Genomic DNA, 18,910 nt, shown 5'->3' on the forward strand with positions numbered 1-18,910 from the left:
AAAAGCATGCAAATACGTGTAGATAAATAGGTACCACTTTGCTGGTAAGGTAACAACCTTTCGTGCAGTTCAGCTTATGGTTATTCTGGCCACATGACCACAGAAATGTTTTCGGACAACGCTGACTCTCTCAGGTAAGAAACTGATAAGCAATGCCCCCTCGAGTCAGACATAACTGGATGGAGAAACATTTACCTTTACCTTTACACAAATAACAAACTTCCATTATTTTTTATTTTCTTGTGGGACCGCATAACTAGCAGTCTAGCGTCTCATGCAGTGCATGGGTTGCGGGTTGGATATGCCTGTTTTGAGGTATTTTTGATGTACCTTCATGTATTTGTGAACCAAGTGGGAAAGTTACACATGGTAAATTATGAAAAAAATCTTATGTAGATAATGTAGATAATAGATATTGCTTAACATAGTGTAAGCTGCCCTGAGTCTTCGGAGAAGGGCGGGATATAAATGCAAAATAAATAAATAAATAAATAAATCACCTAGCAACAGAGAAAAGTATAAACCTTTAGGAATATAGAAAGCAGCTTTTCATCAGATCAGGTCATTTGTCCATTGCTAACTCTGAGTAGCAGCAGCTTTCTACCAAAACACTTTCTTTCCCATTTCCTGACACTTCATTTTTTAAATTAGAGCTGTCAGAAATTGGACCATCTGCATGCAGAGCAAGTTCCGTGCCTCTCAAATGTGGTTACAGGAATCACAGAGGCAGTCTAATAGTTAAAAACACTAAATGCATCATTTATGCAAGACCTTGGGAAGAATTATTATTGTTATTATTATTGTTATTATTGACTTGGCTTTTTCTCAGGCTTTGGGACAGATTGATGTTTAAACCCCTGTTAGATGTATTTTTCATTTATTTGTTTGGACTATTCTTTTTTCAATTTCTGCATTTTTCTTATTTTTTGATAGTAAGCTGCCCTTACTATCAGTAAGTAACCAGGGTTTGGGCAGCTTTTAAATCTGTCTGTCTGTCTTGTCTGTCCGTCTAAAGAAGCATGACAGTAATGGAGACTGTCCATTATGGTCAGAGTTTGTGACAGTCATTAAGTGAAGCATCCATGTGATTGCTTCACTTTGGACCATCCATCCCTGATCTTCTCGATGTGATTGTTAAATGTGCAGATGTTACATGGTGTGTCTCATGGGTTCCAGGGACCCCCAAGGCCTCCCCCACCCTACGAGACAGCTGGTCCTCTGTTTCCTGCCCCTCACAGTGCTGCCCCACTGGGTCCCAAACCCCATGTTACCTGTTGCACACTTACCTAGCAAAGATTTTTGGAACTCGGTTAGGGAAGCAAAGCAAGCTGCTTCGTTGCTGGGCTGCCCAGCACAATCCCAGGAGCAGTGGCAGCTGAGAAGATGGTGGCTTTTCTGGGATTGCATTGTGCAGCCCATCAACAACCAACTTGCTTTGCTTCCCTAACCTGAATGGAGTTCCGGAGATCTTCAAAAAGTGACCACAACAGTGACGTGGAAGATGTAGAGTCTGGTGGATGGGATAGGGGGAGATAGATGGTGGGTGCTGCAGAATCCGTGTGGCTGGTCTTAATGGCAAATGACTGAGGGGGTGCTGCAGCAGCCGTAACTTTGTTACCATGTTGTTAGCTTTTAGGGAGGTCTGCCATAACTTTGAACAGTTGCTAAGCAACTGGTTGTAAGTTGAGGACAACCTCAACTTAAAATCAGTTGAATTTTGTGTTAAATTTGTATTTTGGAGAAACATTCGGATTACCATGGTTTACAATGAAAAAGTACAGTAGAATAGAAGCAACCCCAGTTAGGAAAAAAAAATACAAATATGTTTGCATAAAAATAAAAAAAATAAGCTGCTTAAAATCATTGTTTCATAACTTCAGAATTCCAAGACAACTAAAAAACCCAAAGCTATAACAGTAAGAATAAAAAATGAGAAACATAATAAAAATAGTTATGACTTAAGAATCACTTCTCATACTTTCTCTCTCTTATTCAGACTTGGCTAACTTCTGGAATATTTTTACTGGAGGGGCCAGTGTAACATCTGGAACAGTGTTTCTCAAACTTGACAACTTTGAGATGTGTGGATTTCAACTCCCAGAATTCCCTAGCCACCCATGGAGAATTCTGGGAGTTGAAGTTCACACACCTTAAAATTGCCAAATGTGATAAACACATCTAGAGGAAGCCTGTTCCAAAGAAAACTTGTTGGAAAAGCAATGCTTTCTAGCATCAGCTTCCCCCATCTCCTGAAATAGGCACTATAAACAATATCTAATGGGACAACCTCTCTTTCCTTATATTTTAAAATATCTGTTTCAGCTTCACTATGACCTATGAGGCAATTTTATTGGGTTCCTCCTCACAGACATTTTATTTAATGTATAACAGGAGTCCTTTCAAAGGCAAGATTTCTTTCTTCCAGGCTAGGTATTGATTACCTCTAAATTCCAGGGTAGTGAAGGAAATGTGGTTTTGGGATGAAGGGAATTTAAAGTCTTCTGCTTACAGCTTTCTGTAAAAAGTTCTGGCTTCATATCAAACTTTTGGCTGCATATGTCTGGAATGATGTTTGAATGAACATACTAAGCTATGGAACTTGGGTAGATTAAAGCGAGCTATCAGGGAAGAGAAAATAGATTTAAAAATAAAATATATCTCTGTCACAATGAATGTGCTAAAGTCTAATGTTATTTCTCTGATGGATTGAGCATGTAACCTCGGTCTTCAACCTATCAGATTGCATATGGAGATTCCAAATCTTCTCTGGGATGTTTATGTAATCTTTAATATTAATTTGAAATACCTAACCCGTCTACTTTTTTCTCTCAGAATGAGAAACAACAACTTGCCTGTCTAGAGTATTGCATTATCTTTTTGTATTTTTGTTTTAGTCTGCTGTTTTATTGCAGTCTAAACAGGCCTGTCATTTATCTTTCACATTCACCATTTGGATTTAAAAAAAAATTAAATAGGAATACATTTTATCATTTCTCTTTTTAAAATAAAATTTGATTGGATTTTTTTCTGGTGAGGTTGGTCTATCACCCAAGGAGGAGAGGAAGGGTGGATAATCCAGCAATATGCTCACATGCTAGATAGCCAGGAGGTTACATTACTGCAATTATTTTGCTTGTTTGGTTTTTTAAATTTGTTAATTGCTAAAAAGGCAACACTGGTTTGAGAGTCCTATTTCCCATACTTACTAGAATTACAAAGAGGACTCAAAATGAAATGTTGCCATTCCAAAGCAAAAGATAGGTCCAGAGGACTCACCTCTGAAAGAGAAGGTTTAACTTTTTACCATACGGGTTCAGTTACCCACTATGGAAACCCTTGAATCAAGCTCAACTGCTATGAACAGCCTGAATGAAATTATGCAATATTCTTGGCAGCAAAATTAAGGTTACTTGCCACTGCCTTTTCCGGGATTTTTAAACCAATATATCTTGTCTCAGCACTGGTATTTTTTAAAGGTCTCGTATCCATTAGGCCAAATCCTACTTAGTTTTAGAATCCAGATGAGATCAACCAGTCCTTACGATTTGCTGAGATTTCAATTTTATACAGAACACATTAAAAGGTAGCAGATAATGTTTTTTGTTTTAAGGTCAGGAAAATGATGTTTTCATCTATAAAGTACATAATGAATATGTTTTTGCTTGCACAGTAACATCCATTTTACTTCTTTGCAGTATATTGCGCATGTTGATACCAGTTACTGATCGGGTTTGTGGTAGTGCTGAAGGCAAAGTGAGTCCTGTCTACTCTGCAATCTACAGTGGTCAGGAAATTTGCTTGGAACTTTTGCTTAAGGAAGGTTACAGTCCGGATGCTCAGTCTTGTCCTGTTTTTGGCTGCAAATCGCCAATGTCTCTTGCTTTTCAAAAAGGGTGCGTATGTTCTTTGTAGTTATTATAGGACAAGACAGTTATGGGAACTTTAAACCTGTGGTAAGATGGGGCGGCCAATAAATTTTAAAAATAAACAAACAACCTAGCAAACAAGGTGAATATTATGGGAGCAGCAACTGGTTTGTATTAAAGGTTTTTGAAACTTTCTCATTTCAGATAATATTTCATCTTTCATCTTTAGATGCTTGGAAATGCCTTAGAGTAGCACTACACAAACATATTGGCCTCAGGACCCCTTTACATTCTTAAAAATGATAGAGGATTCCAAAGAGCTTTTTATGTGGCTTATATCTTGCGGTATTTATTGTATTAGAAATCAAAACTGAGAAATGTTAAAATGTTTATTTGGCTTTGTGACATCTGTAAAGGTGTCAGGCACCCCTAGGGGTTCCCAGAGAACCGCTGCTTTACAACATACAGCTTCACATTTCAGGAGAAATCAGCCATTATGGGAAGGTGAAATAGTTTGGGGAAGCTTCTCTGCTGTTATTGATCCTTTTTATGGAACTAAGGAATCTTCTTGTTCTCCATATCAGATTACAATATTATTGTAACCTTGTAGAGGGATCATATGATATAGGAAACTTGTTGACAAACTCTGTAATGCTTTTTATCTAAATGAAAAGATAAAGAATTAGGGCAACAAAGTTGAGAGATTTGTTATTTTATAAAAAACAATACATCTGTTCTGTTTCCCTTCCCCCAATACTCCCAGCAAAGAGTCCGTCAGAGGCCTTCCTTTTTTTCCCTTTTATTTACATAGATACATGTCCTGGCCACGTCTACCCACGGGCCTGCCAAGTTTCTGGAGATAACGAGGAAATTATAGATAAGGCCAGAATTACTCACGAATATATTCTTCCCTCCATTGAAATAGTTAGCTCGCGCCAATTCATTAGCTCGCGCCAACTCATTACTTTGTCCAAGACAAAAAACCAGGAAGTCCCGCCTCCTATTTATAGTCTCTGCAGATGTCACTGCATGACAATTATGACTTGGCTTTGTCCCAACTCTTCCGCTGCTGCGCACGGCGATTACGTCTACGTGACCTTGCATCGCTCCAAAACTGTTCTTGGGCGTTGCCAAATCAGAAGGAGGCTCCATGGAATCAGGCTGTGCGGCCTCCCCCTCCCTTTGAGTGGGTGCCAGGGAGGGAAAGGGCACAAGGGAAGCAGGGCTGGCCAGGTCTTCTCCCTCACTTTCTGAATCATCCGAGTCCAGGAGTCTGGGTCCAGGAACCTGGGTCACAACACTATCCCTCACCGCAGGGCCCTTCCCCCGGGGCTGACGATCGGGATGCGGTCGGGCTGGGTTCTGCTCATGGAAGGCCTGCACCAGGTCAGGGGCATGAACGTCGGAGGCATCTACCCAGGAGAAATCAGTCCCGTATCCCTTCCACGCGATCAAATATTGGAAACGACCCTTCAGCCAGCGGGAGTCTCGTACGCTGTGGACTTCGTATTCCTCCGATCCGTCCTCGGCGACAGTGGCGGGTGCTGTTGGGCACCGAAGGGGACTCGGTGTGGCCTCAGGAACCAGAAGGGACCGGTGAAAAACGGGGTGGATCCGCATGGATCGTGGCAGGGTCAGTCGGTAGGCTACCGGGTTGATGACTGCCTCGACAGGGAACGGGCCGATGAATCGGTGGTCCAACTTCTTTACCGGGCGGTCGGACGGGAGGTGTTTGGTGGAGAGCCACACCCGGTCTCCAACTGCCAGCGGGGGCGTTGCCCGTCGGGAGCGGTCGGCGGACCGTTTGTAATCCTCCTTTGCCCGATTCAGCTGCTGACGTACCAACTGTTGGACCGCATGCAATTCCGTCAGGAAGGTCTGCGTTTCGGGAACAGGAGAGTCCGGTGGTGCCAGAGGAAGAGCCGCGGATGGTACCCCACATTGGCAAAGAACGGGTCATCTGAGTAGAGGTGTGCTGAGAGTTGTTAAAAGCAAACTCCGCCAGGGACAGGTAGTCGGCCCAGTTGTCCTGTTGCTGGTTGATGAAGCAACGGAGATACTGTTCCAGTATACCGATGACCTTCTCTGTACCCCGTCGGTCTCCGGATGGTGCGATGACGACAGACATACCTGCACCTCCAACGCGCCATCAGGCTCTTCCAGAAGCGGGCTGTGAACTGAACTCCGCGGTCTGAAACCACCCTGTCCGGTAGACCATGGAGGCGGAAGATGTGCTGCAGAAAGAGGCGGGCGTTTTGCGGCTGTGGGCAGTCCGCGGCATGGGATGAAGTGTGCCATCTTGGTGAGCATGTCCACCACCACCAGCACCGTGGTGAACCCAGAGGACGGCGGCAGGTCTGTCAGGAAGTCCATAGAGATCGCCCCAGGGTCTGTCGGGTGTCGGCAAGGGCTGGAGGAGCCGGGAGGGGCCCCGTGGCGGTCTTGGCTTGCCGGCACGGTACGCAGGATGTCACGTAGGCATGTATATCATGCCGCACTCGGGGCCACCAAAAGGTCCGTGTCACCAGGTGGAGGGTCTTGAAGAACCCAAAATGTCCTGCTGCAGGGTTGTTGTGGCACTGGGTCATGACGAGGGCTCGGAGTGGTCCTGTGGGCACATATAATCGCCCCCGAAACTTGAGTAAGTCCTCCTCCAAGGTCCAAGGAGACGCGGGGCCCACCTCCGCTCTCCTTTGCTGCGACCAGGCGTCCTGGCGCTGCGCCTCTCGCACCTGGGCCCGCAAGTCCACTGGCTCCCGTGCTGCGGCCAAGGCTTCTGCCGGCAGCACTGTCCGTGGAGGAAGGGGGTCCTTGGGGCAGAGGTACTCTGGCTTGCGGGACAGGGCATCCCCCTCCGGTTGTGACCGCTGGGAATGTAGGTCACGCGGAAGGTGAACCGGGGAAAAACAATGACCACGGATCTGCCGCTGGTCCAACTTCCGAGCTGTGGTGAGGTGCTCGAGATTCCGATGGTCCGTTCGGACCTCCACCTGATGTCGGGCCCCCTCCAGATGGTGTCGCCAAGCCTCGAATGCAGCCTTGATAGCCAGCAACTCTTTTTCCCAGATAGTGTAGTTGCGCTCGGAAGGTTGAGTTTCCGGAGTAGTAAGCGCGGGAAAAAGTGTGCCACCATTCGCCGGAGCCTGTAGCAGCACCGCACCCAGAGCCACATTGGACGCGTCTGTTTCCACCACAAAAGGCCGGAGCGGGTCGGGATGCCGCAGGACGGGTTCCGTGACGAAGGCTTTCTTGAGGGCTGTGAATGCTTCTTGCTGCGGGGGACCCCACCGAATGCAACCTTCTTCCTGAGGAGCTGGGTAAGTGGAGCTGTCAGTGTGGCAAAGCCGGGATGAAGGTCCGGTAGTAGTTGGCGAAGCCCAGCAGGCGCTGAACATCCTTCACCCGACGAGGGCTTCCCAGCTACACAAAGCTTCTACTTTACATGGGTCCATGGCTATGCCCTCGGGCGAGATGATATGCCGAGGAATTCTATGGAAGTCCGGAAGAAGACGCATTTCTCCAGCTTCGCATTGAGTTGTTGCTCCATAGCGTTGCAGAACCAGACTGGCGTGTCGAAGGTGGCTTTCCTGGACCGGGAGTAAATCAGGATGTCGTCGAGGTAGATAACCACGAACCGATCCAACATGTCTCGGAACACGTCGTTCATGAAGTGCTGAAAACGGCGGGAGCATTGGTCAACCCAAATGGCATGACAGTGTATTCGTAGTGTCCGTATCGGTGCCGAATGCCGTCTTCCATTCGTCTCCTTCTCGTATCCGCACCAGGTTGTAGGCCCCGGAGATCGAGCTTGGTGAAGATCGTGGCCTCGCAACCTTTCCAGTAGCTCCGGGATGAGCGGCGGGGGTAGCGATTCCGCACCGTAATGGCGTTTGGCGGCGGTAATCACAGCATAGGCGCAAGTCCCTGTCTTCTTCTTCACAAAGAGGACCGGGGCCGAGAGAGGGACTTTGAAGGCGGATGAACCCTCGGGCCAGGTTTTTGTCCAGGAAGTCCCTGAGGCGGCCAACTCGGGCTCCGACATGGAATACAGGCGTCCCACAGGCAGTGGTGCGTTGGGCAGAAGGTCCACGGGCAATCGTAGGGCCGATGCGGGGTAGTCGGTCCGCCTCCTTCTCGCTGAACACGTCGGCGAAGTCCGTCAGCTCAGGAGGCAAGGTGATGGCAGCGGTGGGGCGTTCTGGCCGGCACAGGTGTGGCGGATGTGATCGACGCACTGCAGACTCGGGAAAGAGATGGCGTTCGCGACCAGGCCACCTGAGGATCGTGGGTCCGAAGCCAGGCCAACCCAAGGACCAAGGAAAATGAAGGTCCGCCGTGACATAAAACTGGATCGCCTCCTCATGGTCCCCAATAGCCAGGCGCAAAGGCTGGGTGGCGAATTTAATGGGGCCGGACACCAGTTCTCGTCCATCAATTGTCTCTACCGCATCGGAGGGTCCACGGAACCACGGGACCGCAAACTGGGTCACAAAGGCCTGGTCCATAAAGTTTGTTGTGGCCCTGAGTCCACCAGCGCATGCGCCTGGAGCCCGTCCGACTGGTTCCCCAACCATATCCGTGTGTCCAGAATCAGATGCCGAGGGGCCCAGAGTCTACTTCCGCAACGTCCAGTGGGGGCTTAATGCGTGCCCGACCTAGGGTTTCCCGAGGTCGGGCCTGCTCCGCTTCGATTGGTCACGCTGTGATTCGGGACCGGCGTCGTGCCCGCCGCTTTCTGGGGCAAGAAGCGGTAGTGGCGGGCTCCCCACAGTACAGGCACAATCCCCCTTGGCGCCTCCGGTTCCGCTCCTGGGCTGTTAGGCGAGGTCTGGCCGCTCCCAACTCCATGGGCTCTTCCGCAGCGGTTACAAAACGTGGGGCGACCCTGGGTGCTGGTGGTGCAGGAACTGGGGTGCAGATGTCGACGGAGGGTCCCGGGGCGCGACGGACGGTCGCCGTTGCAGACGGGCATCGAGGCGGAGACAAAGGGGCACCAAGTTGTCGAGGGTCCGCGGCGCCTCCACGCGGGCCAGCTCGTCTTGCAATTCCTCTGAGAGTCCCTCCTGGAACGCGTCCACCAGCGCTGCATCATTCCAGTCAGAGTCCTGGCACAAAAGACGAAATTCGATGTACTCCTGCAGGGGGCGTTTCCCTTGACGGAGTTCCTTAAGGCGCCTGGTTGCCATCAGCATTGAACGGGTCCTCATACATGGTGCGAGGTGCTGCCAAAACGCTGTTGGTCCGCCAGCAGGGGCTGTCCTGGAGCAAGAGGCGTGGCCCATCGAGCAGCCGAGCCGGAAGAAGGTTAATCACGAAGGCCACCTTAGCCCGGTCGTCTGGGAAATCCTCTGGCCTCATAGCCATGTAGAGCTGGCACTGTCCCAAGAAGGTCGGGAACATCTCAGGCTGCCCAGAAAACTTATCCGGCACGGTTATCGGGCACTTGCGACGAGGAGGAGGAGTGGGAGGATGGGGGGGGGCTGCAGGCACATTCCTGGCAGCAAGTTGGCCTGCCAAGTGAGCCACTTGCTGCTGGAGCTGTTGATTAGCCGCTTGTAGCTGCTCTAACTGCTGCTGTACCTGCTGCTGGTCCATCTTTGGTGGAAGATGTTTTAGTCAGGTCTTGGACAAAATGTTCTGTTTCCCTTCCCCCAATACTCCCAGCAAAGAGTCCGTCAGAGGCCTTCCTTTTTTCCTTTTATTTACATAGATACATGTCCTGGCCACGTCTACCCACGGGCCTGCCAAGTTTCTGGAGATAACGAGGAAATTATAGATAAGGCCAGAATTACTCACGAATATATTCTTCCCTCCATTGAAATAGTTAGCTCGCGCCAATTCATTAGCTCGCGCCAACTCATTACTTTGTCCAAGACAAAAAACCAGGAAGTCCCGCCTCCTATTTATAGTCTCTGCAGATGTCACTGCATGACAATTATGACTTGGCTTTGTCCCAACTCTTCCGCTGCTGCGCGGCGATTACGTCGTGACCTTGCATCGCTCCAAAACTGTTCTTGGGCGTTGCCAAATCAGAAGGAGGCTCCATGGAATCAGGCTGTGCGGCCTCCCCATCCCTTTGAGTGGGTGCCAGGGAGGGAAAGGGCTCAAGAGAAGCAGGGCTGGCCAGGTCTTCTCCCTCACTTTCTGAATCATCCGAGTCCAGGAGTCCGGGTCCAGGAACCTGGGTCACAACAACATCTCTTATTATACTTCCACAAGCAGTTGGGGAGAATCATAGTAAAAAATCTCTGGCATTCACTGCCAGTCAGATGAATTCATGTACAAGAGAGCTGTTAAAAGGTTTGGCCTAATGGTTAAGGCATCAGGCTAGAAACTGGGAGACTGGGAGTTCTAGTACTACTGTGAGTTCTAGTACTGCCTTAGCCATGAAAGCCAGCTGGGTGTCCTTGGACCAATCACTCTCTCTTAGCCCAACTCACTTCACAAGGTTGCTGTTGGGAGCACAATAGGAGGAAGAAGGAATATTAGATAGGTTTACTTCCTTAAGTCTATAAATAAAATTATAAAAGTGGGATAAAGAAATAAAAATAAATAAATAAATATATAAATATACAGTATATTATTGACTTGCATTATAAAATATTTATATTTTTATGAAATATTTCAGTAAAAATAAATTTCAAAGCCATGTCTTGAATTTATTTGTTTAGAACACTTATAACACACCATGTATTTGGTAATCCAAATTAAATATTCCTGTTCAATTGCTCTTGGAAACGTTTTAAGAATTACTTACATGTTAGGCATATTTTGTTCACTAAATGTTAAATAGGCTTTTAAGTGGATTTAGAATAGTGAAAAAAAAAATCAGGAAAATATATTGAGTTCATCTCTTTGCAAATTCAATATCACTGTGTTACTTTCTCATTATTTTCAACTATTTTCAACAGCTAAGAATCACATCAGATACCTGTACAATTAACTTAGGGGCCCCACAAGGCTGTGTGCTCTCTCTACTTCTCTTCTCTTCTCTTCTCTCTCTATACCAATGACTTCATCTCAAATGATCCATCTGTTAAACTACCGAAGTTCGCAGATGACACAACAGTGATCGGTCTCATTCAAGACAATGATGAATCCACATACAGATGGGAGGTTGAACAATTAGCCTCATGATGCGACCAGAACAATCTGGAACTGAACACACACAAAACCGTAGAAATGGTGGCGGACTTTAGGAGAAACCCTCCCATACTACCACCTCTTACAATACTAGACAACACGGTATCAACAGTAGAGATCTTCAAATTTCTAGGTTCTACCATATCACAAGATCTAAAGTGGACAGCTAACATTCAAAACGTCATCAAAAAAACCCAACAAAGAACGTTCTTTCTGCACCAACTCAGAAAGCTCAAACTGCCCAAGGAGCTGCTGATACAGTTCTACAGTGGAATTATTGAGTCTGTCATCTGCACCGCTATAACTGTCTGGTTTGGTTCTGCAACCTAACAAGACAGATACAGACTTCAGAGGATAATTAGAACTGCAGAAAAAACAATGGTTACCAACCTGCCTTCCATTGAGGACCTATATACTGCACGAGTCAAAAAGAGGGCTGTGAAAATATTTACAGACCCCTCGCATCCTGGACATAAACTTTCAACTCCTACCCTCAAAACGACGCTACAGAGCACTGCACACCAGAACAACTAGACACAAGAACAGTTTTTTCCTGAATGCCATCACTCTGCTAAACAAATAATTCCCTCAACACTGTCAAACTAGTTACTAACTGTGCATTGCTATTAATCTTCTCATCGTTCCAATCACCCATCTCCTTCCACTTATGACTGTATGACTATAACCTTGTTGCTGGTATCCTTAAGATTTATATTGACTGTTTCCCTATGACTATCATTAAGTGTTGTACCTTATGATTCTTGACTAATGTATATTTATGTACACTGAGAGCATTTTCACCAAGACAATTCCTTGTGTGTCCAATCACACATGGCCAATAAAGAATTCTATTTCTATTCCTATTCTATTCTATTCTATTCTATTCTATTCTATTCTATTCTATTCTATTCTATTCTATTCTATTCTATTCTATTCTATTCTATTCTATTCTATTCTATTCTATCGCATCCCATCCCATCCCATCCCATCCCGTCCCATCCCATCCCATCCCATCCCATGCCATCTCAGTACTAAGTCATCTCTAGCTACAATAACATCCTTCTAAAAAATCTTTTAAGGGGTATTGTTCCCTTTGAACAGGTTTTTTTTCTTTCTGTTATAATTTTTTTGAAAGCTATCTCTCATGAACACATGATATGATTTATGAAATTAAATGAAATGATTCTTTTTACAATTTTTTTGCTCAAAATGGCTGTTGTTGTATTCTCTTATTCTTAATTTGTCTTTTAAAATTTTTTAAAAAGGGGAACTGCAAAAAAGGGTAAGATATTGGCAGATTCATGGAAATTCCAGAGTTTCAAGAAACATTAAAAAAAATCTTAACTGCTGTAAAAGAAGATGTAGAATGGAATGTTCTGAACAGGAGTCCTTCAGATTGTATTTGTTGCATTTCCTAATTGTAGCAATAGCACCTTAGTTGAAGGTATAAGATGTGATTAATGCACTTTGGTGTCTCTTTCCCTCTGTCACACATATACAAAAGCATACCCTTTATAGACAAATTTAGAAAATATTGTGAATCCACCAAAGGACTTGATAAGCCAGTTTTCTTCAAATTCCTGGCCTCCACTTGCATTTGAAGATCATTGTCTCGTGACCTGCTCAGTCTGTCCTGTTTAGCACACCAAGGGGACTTAGTGATTTTCAAAGTAACATAGAGCTTTTTAGAGGGTTCTATTGGAAAGATTGTTGCAGATACAAACTCACCCCTCGGATCATGCTTGGCGATCTCTATGGATTGTCCATTGAAATATTCTGCTGGACTGGCATTTGTATTCAAAGAGATCAACTAATTTCATGGATGGTGTAGAGAGGTCCAGCCATTGACCTAGTGCTATTTAATAAGTAGGAATTAATCAGCTAGCTAGCAAATTAACTAACTGGTAGGTTACAGGTTAATTTCTGGAAAAATTGTTTGAATAAACACTATGTTACAATTTTTTAATATGATTTGTAGCACAGTCAACCAGATGTTCAGACTGGATTGGGCATTTTTGTCTACCTGTTGAGTCCTTTTCAAGGGATAGGCAGATGTGGATATTTATGGTGTTACACATATTGTCACACCACTTTTTAATTGTTCAGCATGTCTGAAGCAGACTACTATCATTGAATTTTAATATATGGTTATGGTGTCCAGTATTACTTTATATGCCATTGTGAGTGTTTTGAATTGGGCCAGGAAAGCAATTGGACAGTTGCTTATCATATCAAGACATTAATGCAGAAAGGTGTACAGCTTAAGATGAAATCAACTGCAGAGGGATTTAGTTTGGTTTTTCTATGCACAGTTACACATATTGTCACAGGATGAGAGGTGTTCTGAGTAAAGTTGCCTTTTGCAATTGACTTGATGATGAATTTGCCAATGTCGATGATGTTCAAGTGGTGTTGCTGTTGTAATGAAATTGCACCCAAGGCACCTATTAGTATTGGTACTACCTTTGCTTTGCTTTGGCCAAGCTAGCCACTCTTCTGTTATTTCTTATTCTGGTCATTATTCTTTCCAGAACTGGTCCATTCATTTCAAATATACTCTTTTTGGACTTGATCTATAATAATCTGTAAGAATATCTGCATTCTTTGTTTTCAGTCACTATATTTGTAATGGGTAAAAACCTTTTCTTCCAGTAGTTCTGAAATTGTTGATTCTGGTTGCTCAGCCAGCAGTTCAGACTACCAAAATGGTAGTCCATTTTTCACTAGATGTTCAGGAACTCCCAACTTCTAGCATGTCCTTGTTAACTCAGGTGACAACTGAGCCAATATAGATTTCTTTAATTTATGTTTCACCATACTTTTTAAGGGGGAAACACTGTATGTCTATCTCCTCTGATGAGACCTGCCCAGTATGGTTGAACCTACTTCTTATCTTCCTCAGAGCACACAAGCCCTACAACCATGTCAAGGTAGTGTCTCACTGGGGTTATTATTAAATTTATTGGCTGCCCATCTCACCACAAGGCAACTCTGAGTGGCTTGCAAGGTGTAACATGTATATGTCTTGTACATTTCTTGCAGAAGTGAAATAATTCTCATTCTTCTGAAATACGGAATCAGAATTCTTGAAATAGATTTAGGCCTTTGCCTGCTACATAGAAGATACGGTCTATTTCGGCATTTCTTGAGGAAGGATTGCAAGTTCCTATGCCAACAACATCTGGCAGAATTTTCAAAGTATGCAGTCAGTGCAGGACATGACTACAAAGAATGGCTGCCCTCACTCTTACTAGCTGGGTTTAATCCTGTGAATCTTCTCTTTCAAGATTGGTAAGCAAGGCATTATAAGCATATAAATATTTTGTATGATTGTGTATGCGTACTGGTCTGCTGCTAAATGTTTTAAGAAACAGCTCTGCTGGCTCCATTGCTACTATTCATGGTGGAACAGCTGATTAATGTATTAGGTGTTGAGGTTCACCTCTGCTGTGAACCAGCTCACAAAATTAAGAAAACATATCAATTGGCTCAGCAAGCTGGCTCCAGCTCACCACTATGTAAATATATTTACATACATCTTTTTGTAGGCATACGGATATACAAACATCTGTTCATTCATGCATCCATACATTTTATATCATAGGAATTGCTTTTGTTACTCAGCATTATTGTGTGGAAATGCTATCTTGAATATAAGTGGGTAGTTCAGGTAGGATTTCAAATTTATGAAATTTCTCCCCTTCCAAATAGGAATTCACCAATAAAACAAATTACAGAAACAAATTTATTTAGGATTATGGAATGTTGAGGCCTTCATTTGGAGTTGATAACAGAACTGTACTGACTGCCAAGCTCTTCCTAAAGTTAGAATGCATTCCTGATAACTATCAGGCTTTTATCCATTCATATAACGAAAAAATAAGAGATGTGTAATTTTATTATTACCGTGGTTAAAAGTTGTTTGTCAGAAATCCATAATCTCTTGCAGATCAGTAAATTCTGATAGTAATTTTTGGCCACTTCTGTCTCATATACTGTATGTAGTGTCCGTCTCACTATGTGTGGAATGTTGCATATGTTTGGACATACATACACGAAGCTTCTGCAACATGGAGATATGGATCTTATCAGCTTGTGTTTGTGTGACCATGAAGGATGTTTTACAAGTGTATATTCATATGTGTGTAGTAGTCACTTCAGGTGGATATCTAATATGCAATGTTCTGAATACATTATTCAGAGCCTTGTTTAATATCTCGCAGAGTAGGATTGGGCTACAAGCATGAAAACTTTTATATGTTAGCATGTCTGAAGTAGACTACTATCACTGAATTTTAATATATGGTTATATATATCTTACTTATATGCCATTGTGAGTGTCTTGAAGGGTTAGGAAAGCAATCGGGACAGTTGATTATCGTATCAAGACATTCATGCAGGAAGATGTATAGTTTAAGATGAAACCAACAGAATAATTAACTGCAGAGGGATTTAGTTTGGTTTTTCTATGCACAATTAAGAGAAAAAATTAATGTAGGTAGTTAAAAAGCTAATGGGAATGAAACAACAAAAGATGAAATTGGAAATTGAATTATGTACGTGTGATTGCTTAAAAGTACAAACTTCTGTTGAAATTTGAAATTGAAAGAACATGTTAAAAAGTGTACAATGAAATGGATTAAGATTTTGGGTTCCAATATACAGATGGATCAAAGGAAGAGAATGTGATTAAAAGGACTGAAATTCAGATTGTGTTATAATTTAAGAGGAAATTTTATAAAATAATGTACTATTAATAAATGTCACCAGGAAAATTTAAGATGCATAAAGGCATTTCTAACCAATGTTGGAAATGTGAAAAGCACAAAGGGACATTTTTTCATGCATGGTGGATTTGCGAAAAAGCAAAGAAAAACATGAATACAAATACAAATGATTCCAAGATTTTTAATAATTAATATTCAGATGAAATAAGATTTTTTTATTGAGATTTTTGACATCCAATTAGAAAACACTCATAGATGATTATTTTTGTATATGGTAACTAGCTGGATACCCTTGATTCGCTACGAAACTATGTGATGGGGCTTGACAAATCAACACTTACAGCTTGACAATTAATGAGTAGTTATGATCAGCCTGTTCTGTCCCCCCCCCCAACGCTCCCAAGAAAATAAGCCAGTCGAAGGCCTTCTGCCAACAGTTTATTTACACTTGGCCGGGTTCCTTTGGCACAGAAATGTTCTGGCCACGTTTCCCCATGCGCCTGCCAAAATCTCTTATCTCGTAGAAGCGAGCTGAAACAGTGTGTTACCAAGGTAACCAGGAAATTACAGGGAAAGCAAAAGTCACTCACAAAGATATTCAGTTTCAATCCATGAAACAGATTGTCCAAGGAGTTTGCAGCTTTGTCCAACACAAAGAGCCAGGAGCTCCTCCTTCTGCTTTTATCCCCTGTGAGGTGTCGCTCCGTGACTCAGCACTCCCTGGGCCTGCCCCTCCATTTCCTCTGCTGCGCACGCCTATCACGACTTCGCAGTCTCGCATCGAGTCAGGATTGATCCTCAACAACTGGCTCTTGGGGTGTTGCCAAGTAGGAAGAGGGCCCGGGGGAATCAGGCCTTGTCAGCCCCTCCTCCTCTTCCTGGGGCGGTGCCAGGGAGGAAGAGGGCCCGGGGGAATCAAGCTTTGCTAGCTCCTCCTCCTCACTCTCCTCCTCCAGGATGCCAGGCCCGGGGGGCCTGGATCACAACACAGCCTCTCCTCTCCTCTCCCCTTCTCACCCTCAGCCTTGCCCTACAGAAGCCTCCCCTATCCTATCCCCTGGTTGCTGCTGTGAAAGTAAAACTGAAAGTGAAACTCCTCTCCTCTGCTTGTGTTTTGCGTTTGGAACAGATTTCTTTTCAGGTGGGGAGGGGGAATAGAACTCCTTAGCATCAGAGCATGTTAATCATAATATAGGAAATACTAATGCTCTGATGGTCATTTCGAAAAATCCTTTCTTAGTGAGCACCTAGAAGCCAAGAGGAACATATGTGGCAAATTTCAAGTTTGTAGGCTTTACAGTTTGGGAAAGTTCTTGATTATGGCGTGAGTGGTTTTTGCTTTTATATATAGAGACTACAGTGAGGCTATTATATGCATAAAGATTATTAAGTGCATATGATGAGGCAAAGAATTTTAAAGATTAATGTTGAGATGAAATCAGAATTTTTTTAATATGGATTTGGGATTGTCAATTATAGACAACTTATGGAAGACTGGTTTTATATATGGTAATGCAACAAGATTATTATATACACAAAGATGGGGAAATACTGATGTACCTACAATGGAGAAAAGGGTTATGAAGATGGCAGAACTAACAGAGATGGCAAAACTGACCTATGTATTTAGTCAGGAATGAGATAATATTATTTTGACTGATGTAAACATTTTCGTAGATGGATTGGTGGTTTCTATATACAGTTAGTGTGTACCTCAGTCTCCCACCTGTCATTTATCAGAGTATCAGGAATCACAAAAAAACTACTCGCAAGCCTGGGATGAGTGCTTAGATTTCACTCTATGGGTATGGAAAGCAATATTATAACAGCAATAAAAATAGTACTCCGACTTATTATTATTATTTTATTTATTATTTATTAAATTTTTATACCGCCCTTCTCCCGAGGGACTCAGGGCGGTTTGCAGCCAAAATAAAAACGACAGCAATATACACATAAAACCATGAATTGCTTTACAGAACTCTCTGGGCAGTTTACAGTGTTAGCATATTGGCCCCAACATCTGGGTTCTTGGAATAATGGAAGACTGAGTCAACCTTGAACCCATCAGGGTTCGAACTCCAGGCTGTGGGCAGAATCAGCCTGCAATACTGCATTCTAACCACTGTGCCACCAGGGCTTATAACCCATAATACTGCTATCCTGGGAGTCCAGGAGGTAGTCTCATGCTATTATCTGGGCTTGTTGCATAACAATATTACTGTTGTTATTGCAGCAAAGTAATAGAATGTGCCTTTGCATTTATTGGTTTGTCTGCCATCTGTCATTTTTGTGAGATAGCTGGCCATATACATTTATCAAATAAGTAGTGTGGCATATCTTGGCATATCCTTCAGATGGTATGAAAATAATACTGGCTTTTCTCTTATCTTGATTTAAACCTTATATCAGTCTATCCACTCTTTCTGGGATTCTGCCGCCTGACTCTACTAATACTTAGAATTCAGAGCCTGAGCTAAGTTTTAGAACTACAGAATGGAAACTCTATGACCTATGTAAATAATTATGGTTAAAGCTGTTGGAAATGAACTTGCAAATTGCATGTTTTCCCCAGTGGAATAAGCCAGGTTGACAGAAAAGTTAAGTCTCTGAACCAGTTTCAGCTTTCAGTGTCAAGCTCTGATAATCAGGTTTTGCATTAATATGAGTGCTGATGTAACACAACATCATAGTTAATGCTGAAAAAGGGGAGAATTTTTACTACAGAGAAAATATGTGAGTTAGGGCAAATAGCATTTGTTGAATTTTAATGATAATTACGACATTAAAGAAAATTATTTCCACCTTAGGCCTAATGAAGAGCAAACTCGGGACAGCATTTAGCCATGATTATTATGTTAAGCTGCACCATGATTAAATGTTCTAATGGGAGTAGTGAAAAGTTGTAAGGGTCTTTAGGGAAGAAGCATATGTTGTTGCTCCTCAACTCCCTAATATCAGTATTACATCTACACCAGGGGTGAAATGCTACTGGTTCACAACGGTTCAGGCGAACCGGTAGTAATAAAAGCTACCAGTTTGGGTGAACTGGTAGTAAAAAAATGCTAGCGGGTCATCCGAACTGGTATTTCCAACGATCAGCTGTGCCGTGCGATTTAGATTAGGTAGAAAGTAGGAAATCCTGCTTTTTAGCAAATGTAAATCATGTGGCAC

General features: G+C 43.5%; 1 protein-coding gene across 7 annotated transcripts in view; it reads left to right on the plus strand.

The window, feature by feature from the left end:
• The window catches only part of ASB3 (ankyrin repeat and SOCS box containing 3), a 128,655-nt gene that overhangs the window by 37,046 nt on the left and 72,699 nt on the right, over window positions 1–18,910 (plus strand). For all 7 annotated transcript variants that reach the window (XR_009152916.1, XM_058164957.1, XM_058164956.1 and 4 more), the window contains 2 exons: window positions 3,696–3,893; window positions 14,052–14,300. Coding sequence is in view for 6 of the 7 variants with exons in the window: in XM_058164957.1 (XP_058020940.1) it covers window positions 3,696–3,893; window positions 14,052–14,300 (447 nt within the window). In the remaining variant the exon portion in view is untranslated. The remainder of the gene's footprint in view (window positions 1–3,695; window positions 3,894–14,051; window positions 14,301–18,910) is intronic.

This window comes from Ahaetulla prasina, chromosome 1, assembly GCF_028640845.1.
Source record: "Ahaetulla prasina isolate Xishuangbanna chromosome 1, ASM2864084v1, whole genome shotgun sequence".
Classification (NCBI taxonomy): Eukaryota; Metazoa; Chordata; class Lepidosauria; order Squamata; family Colubridae; genus Ahaetulla; species Ahaetulla prasina.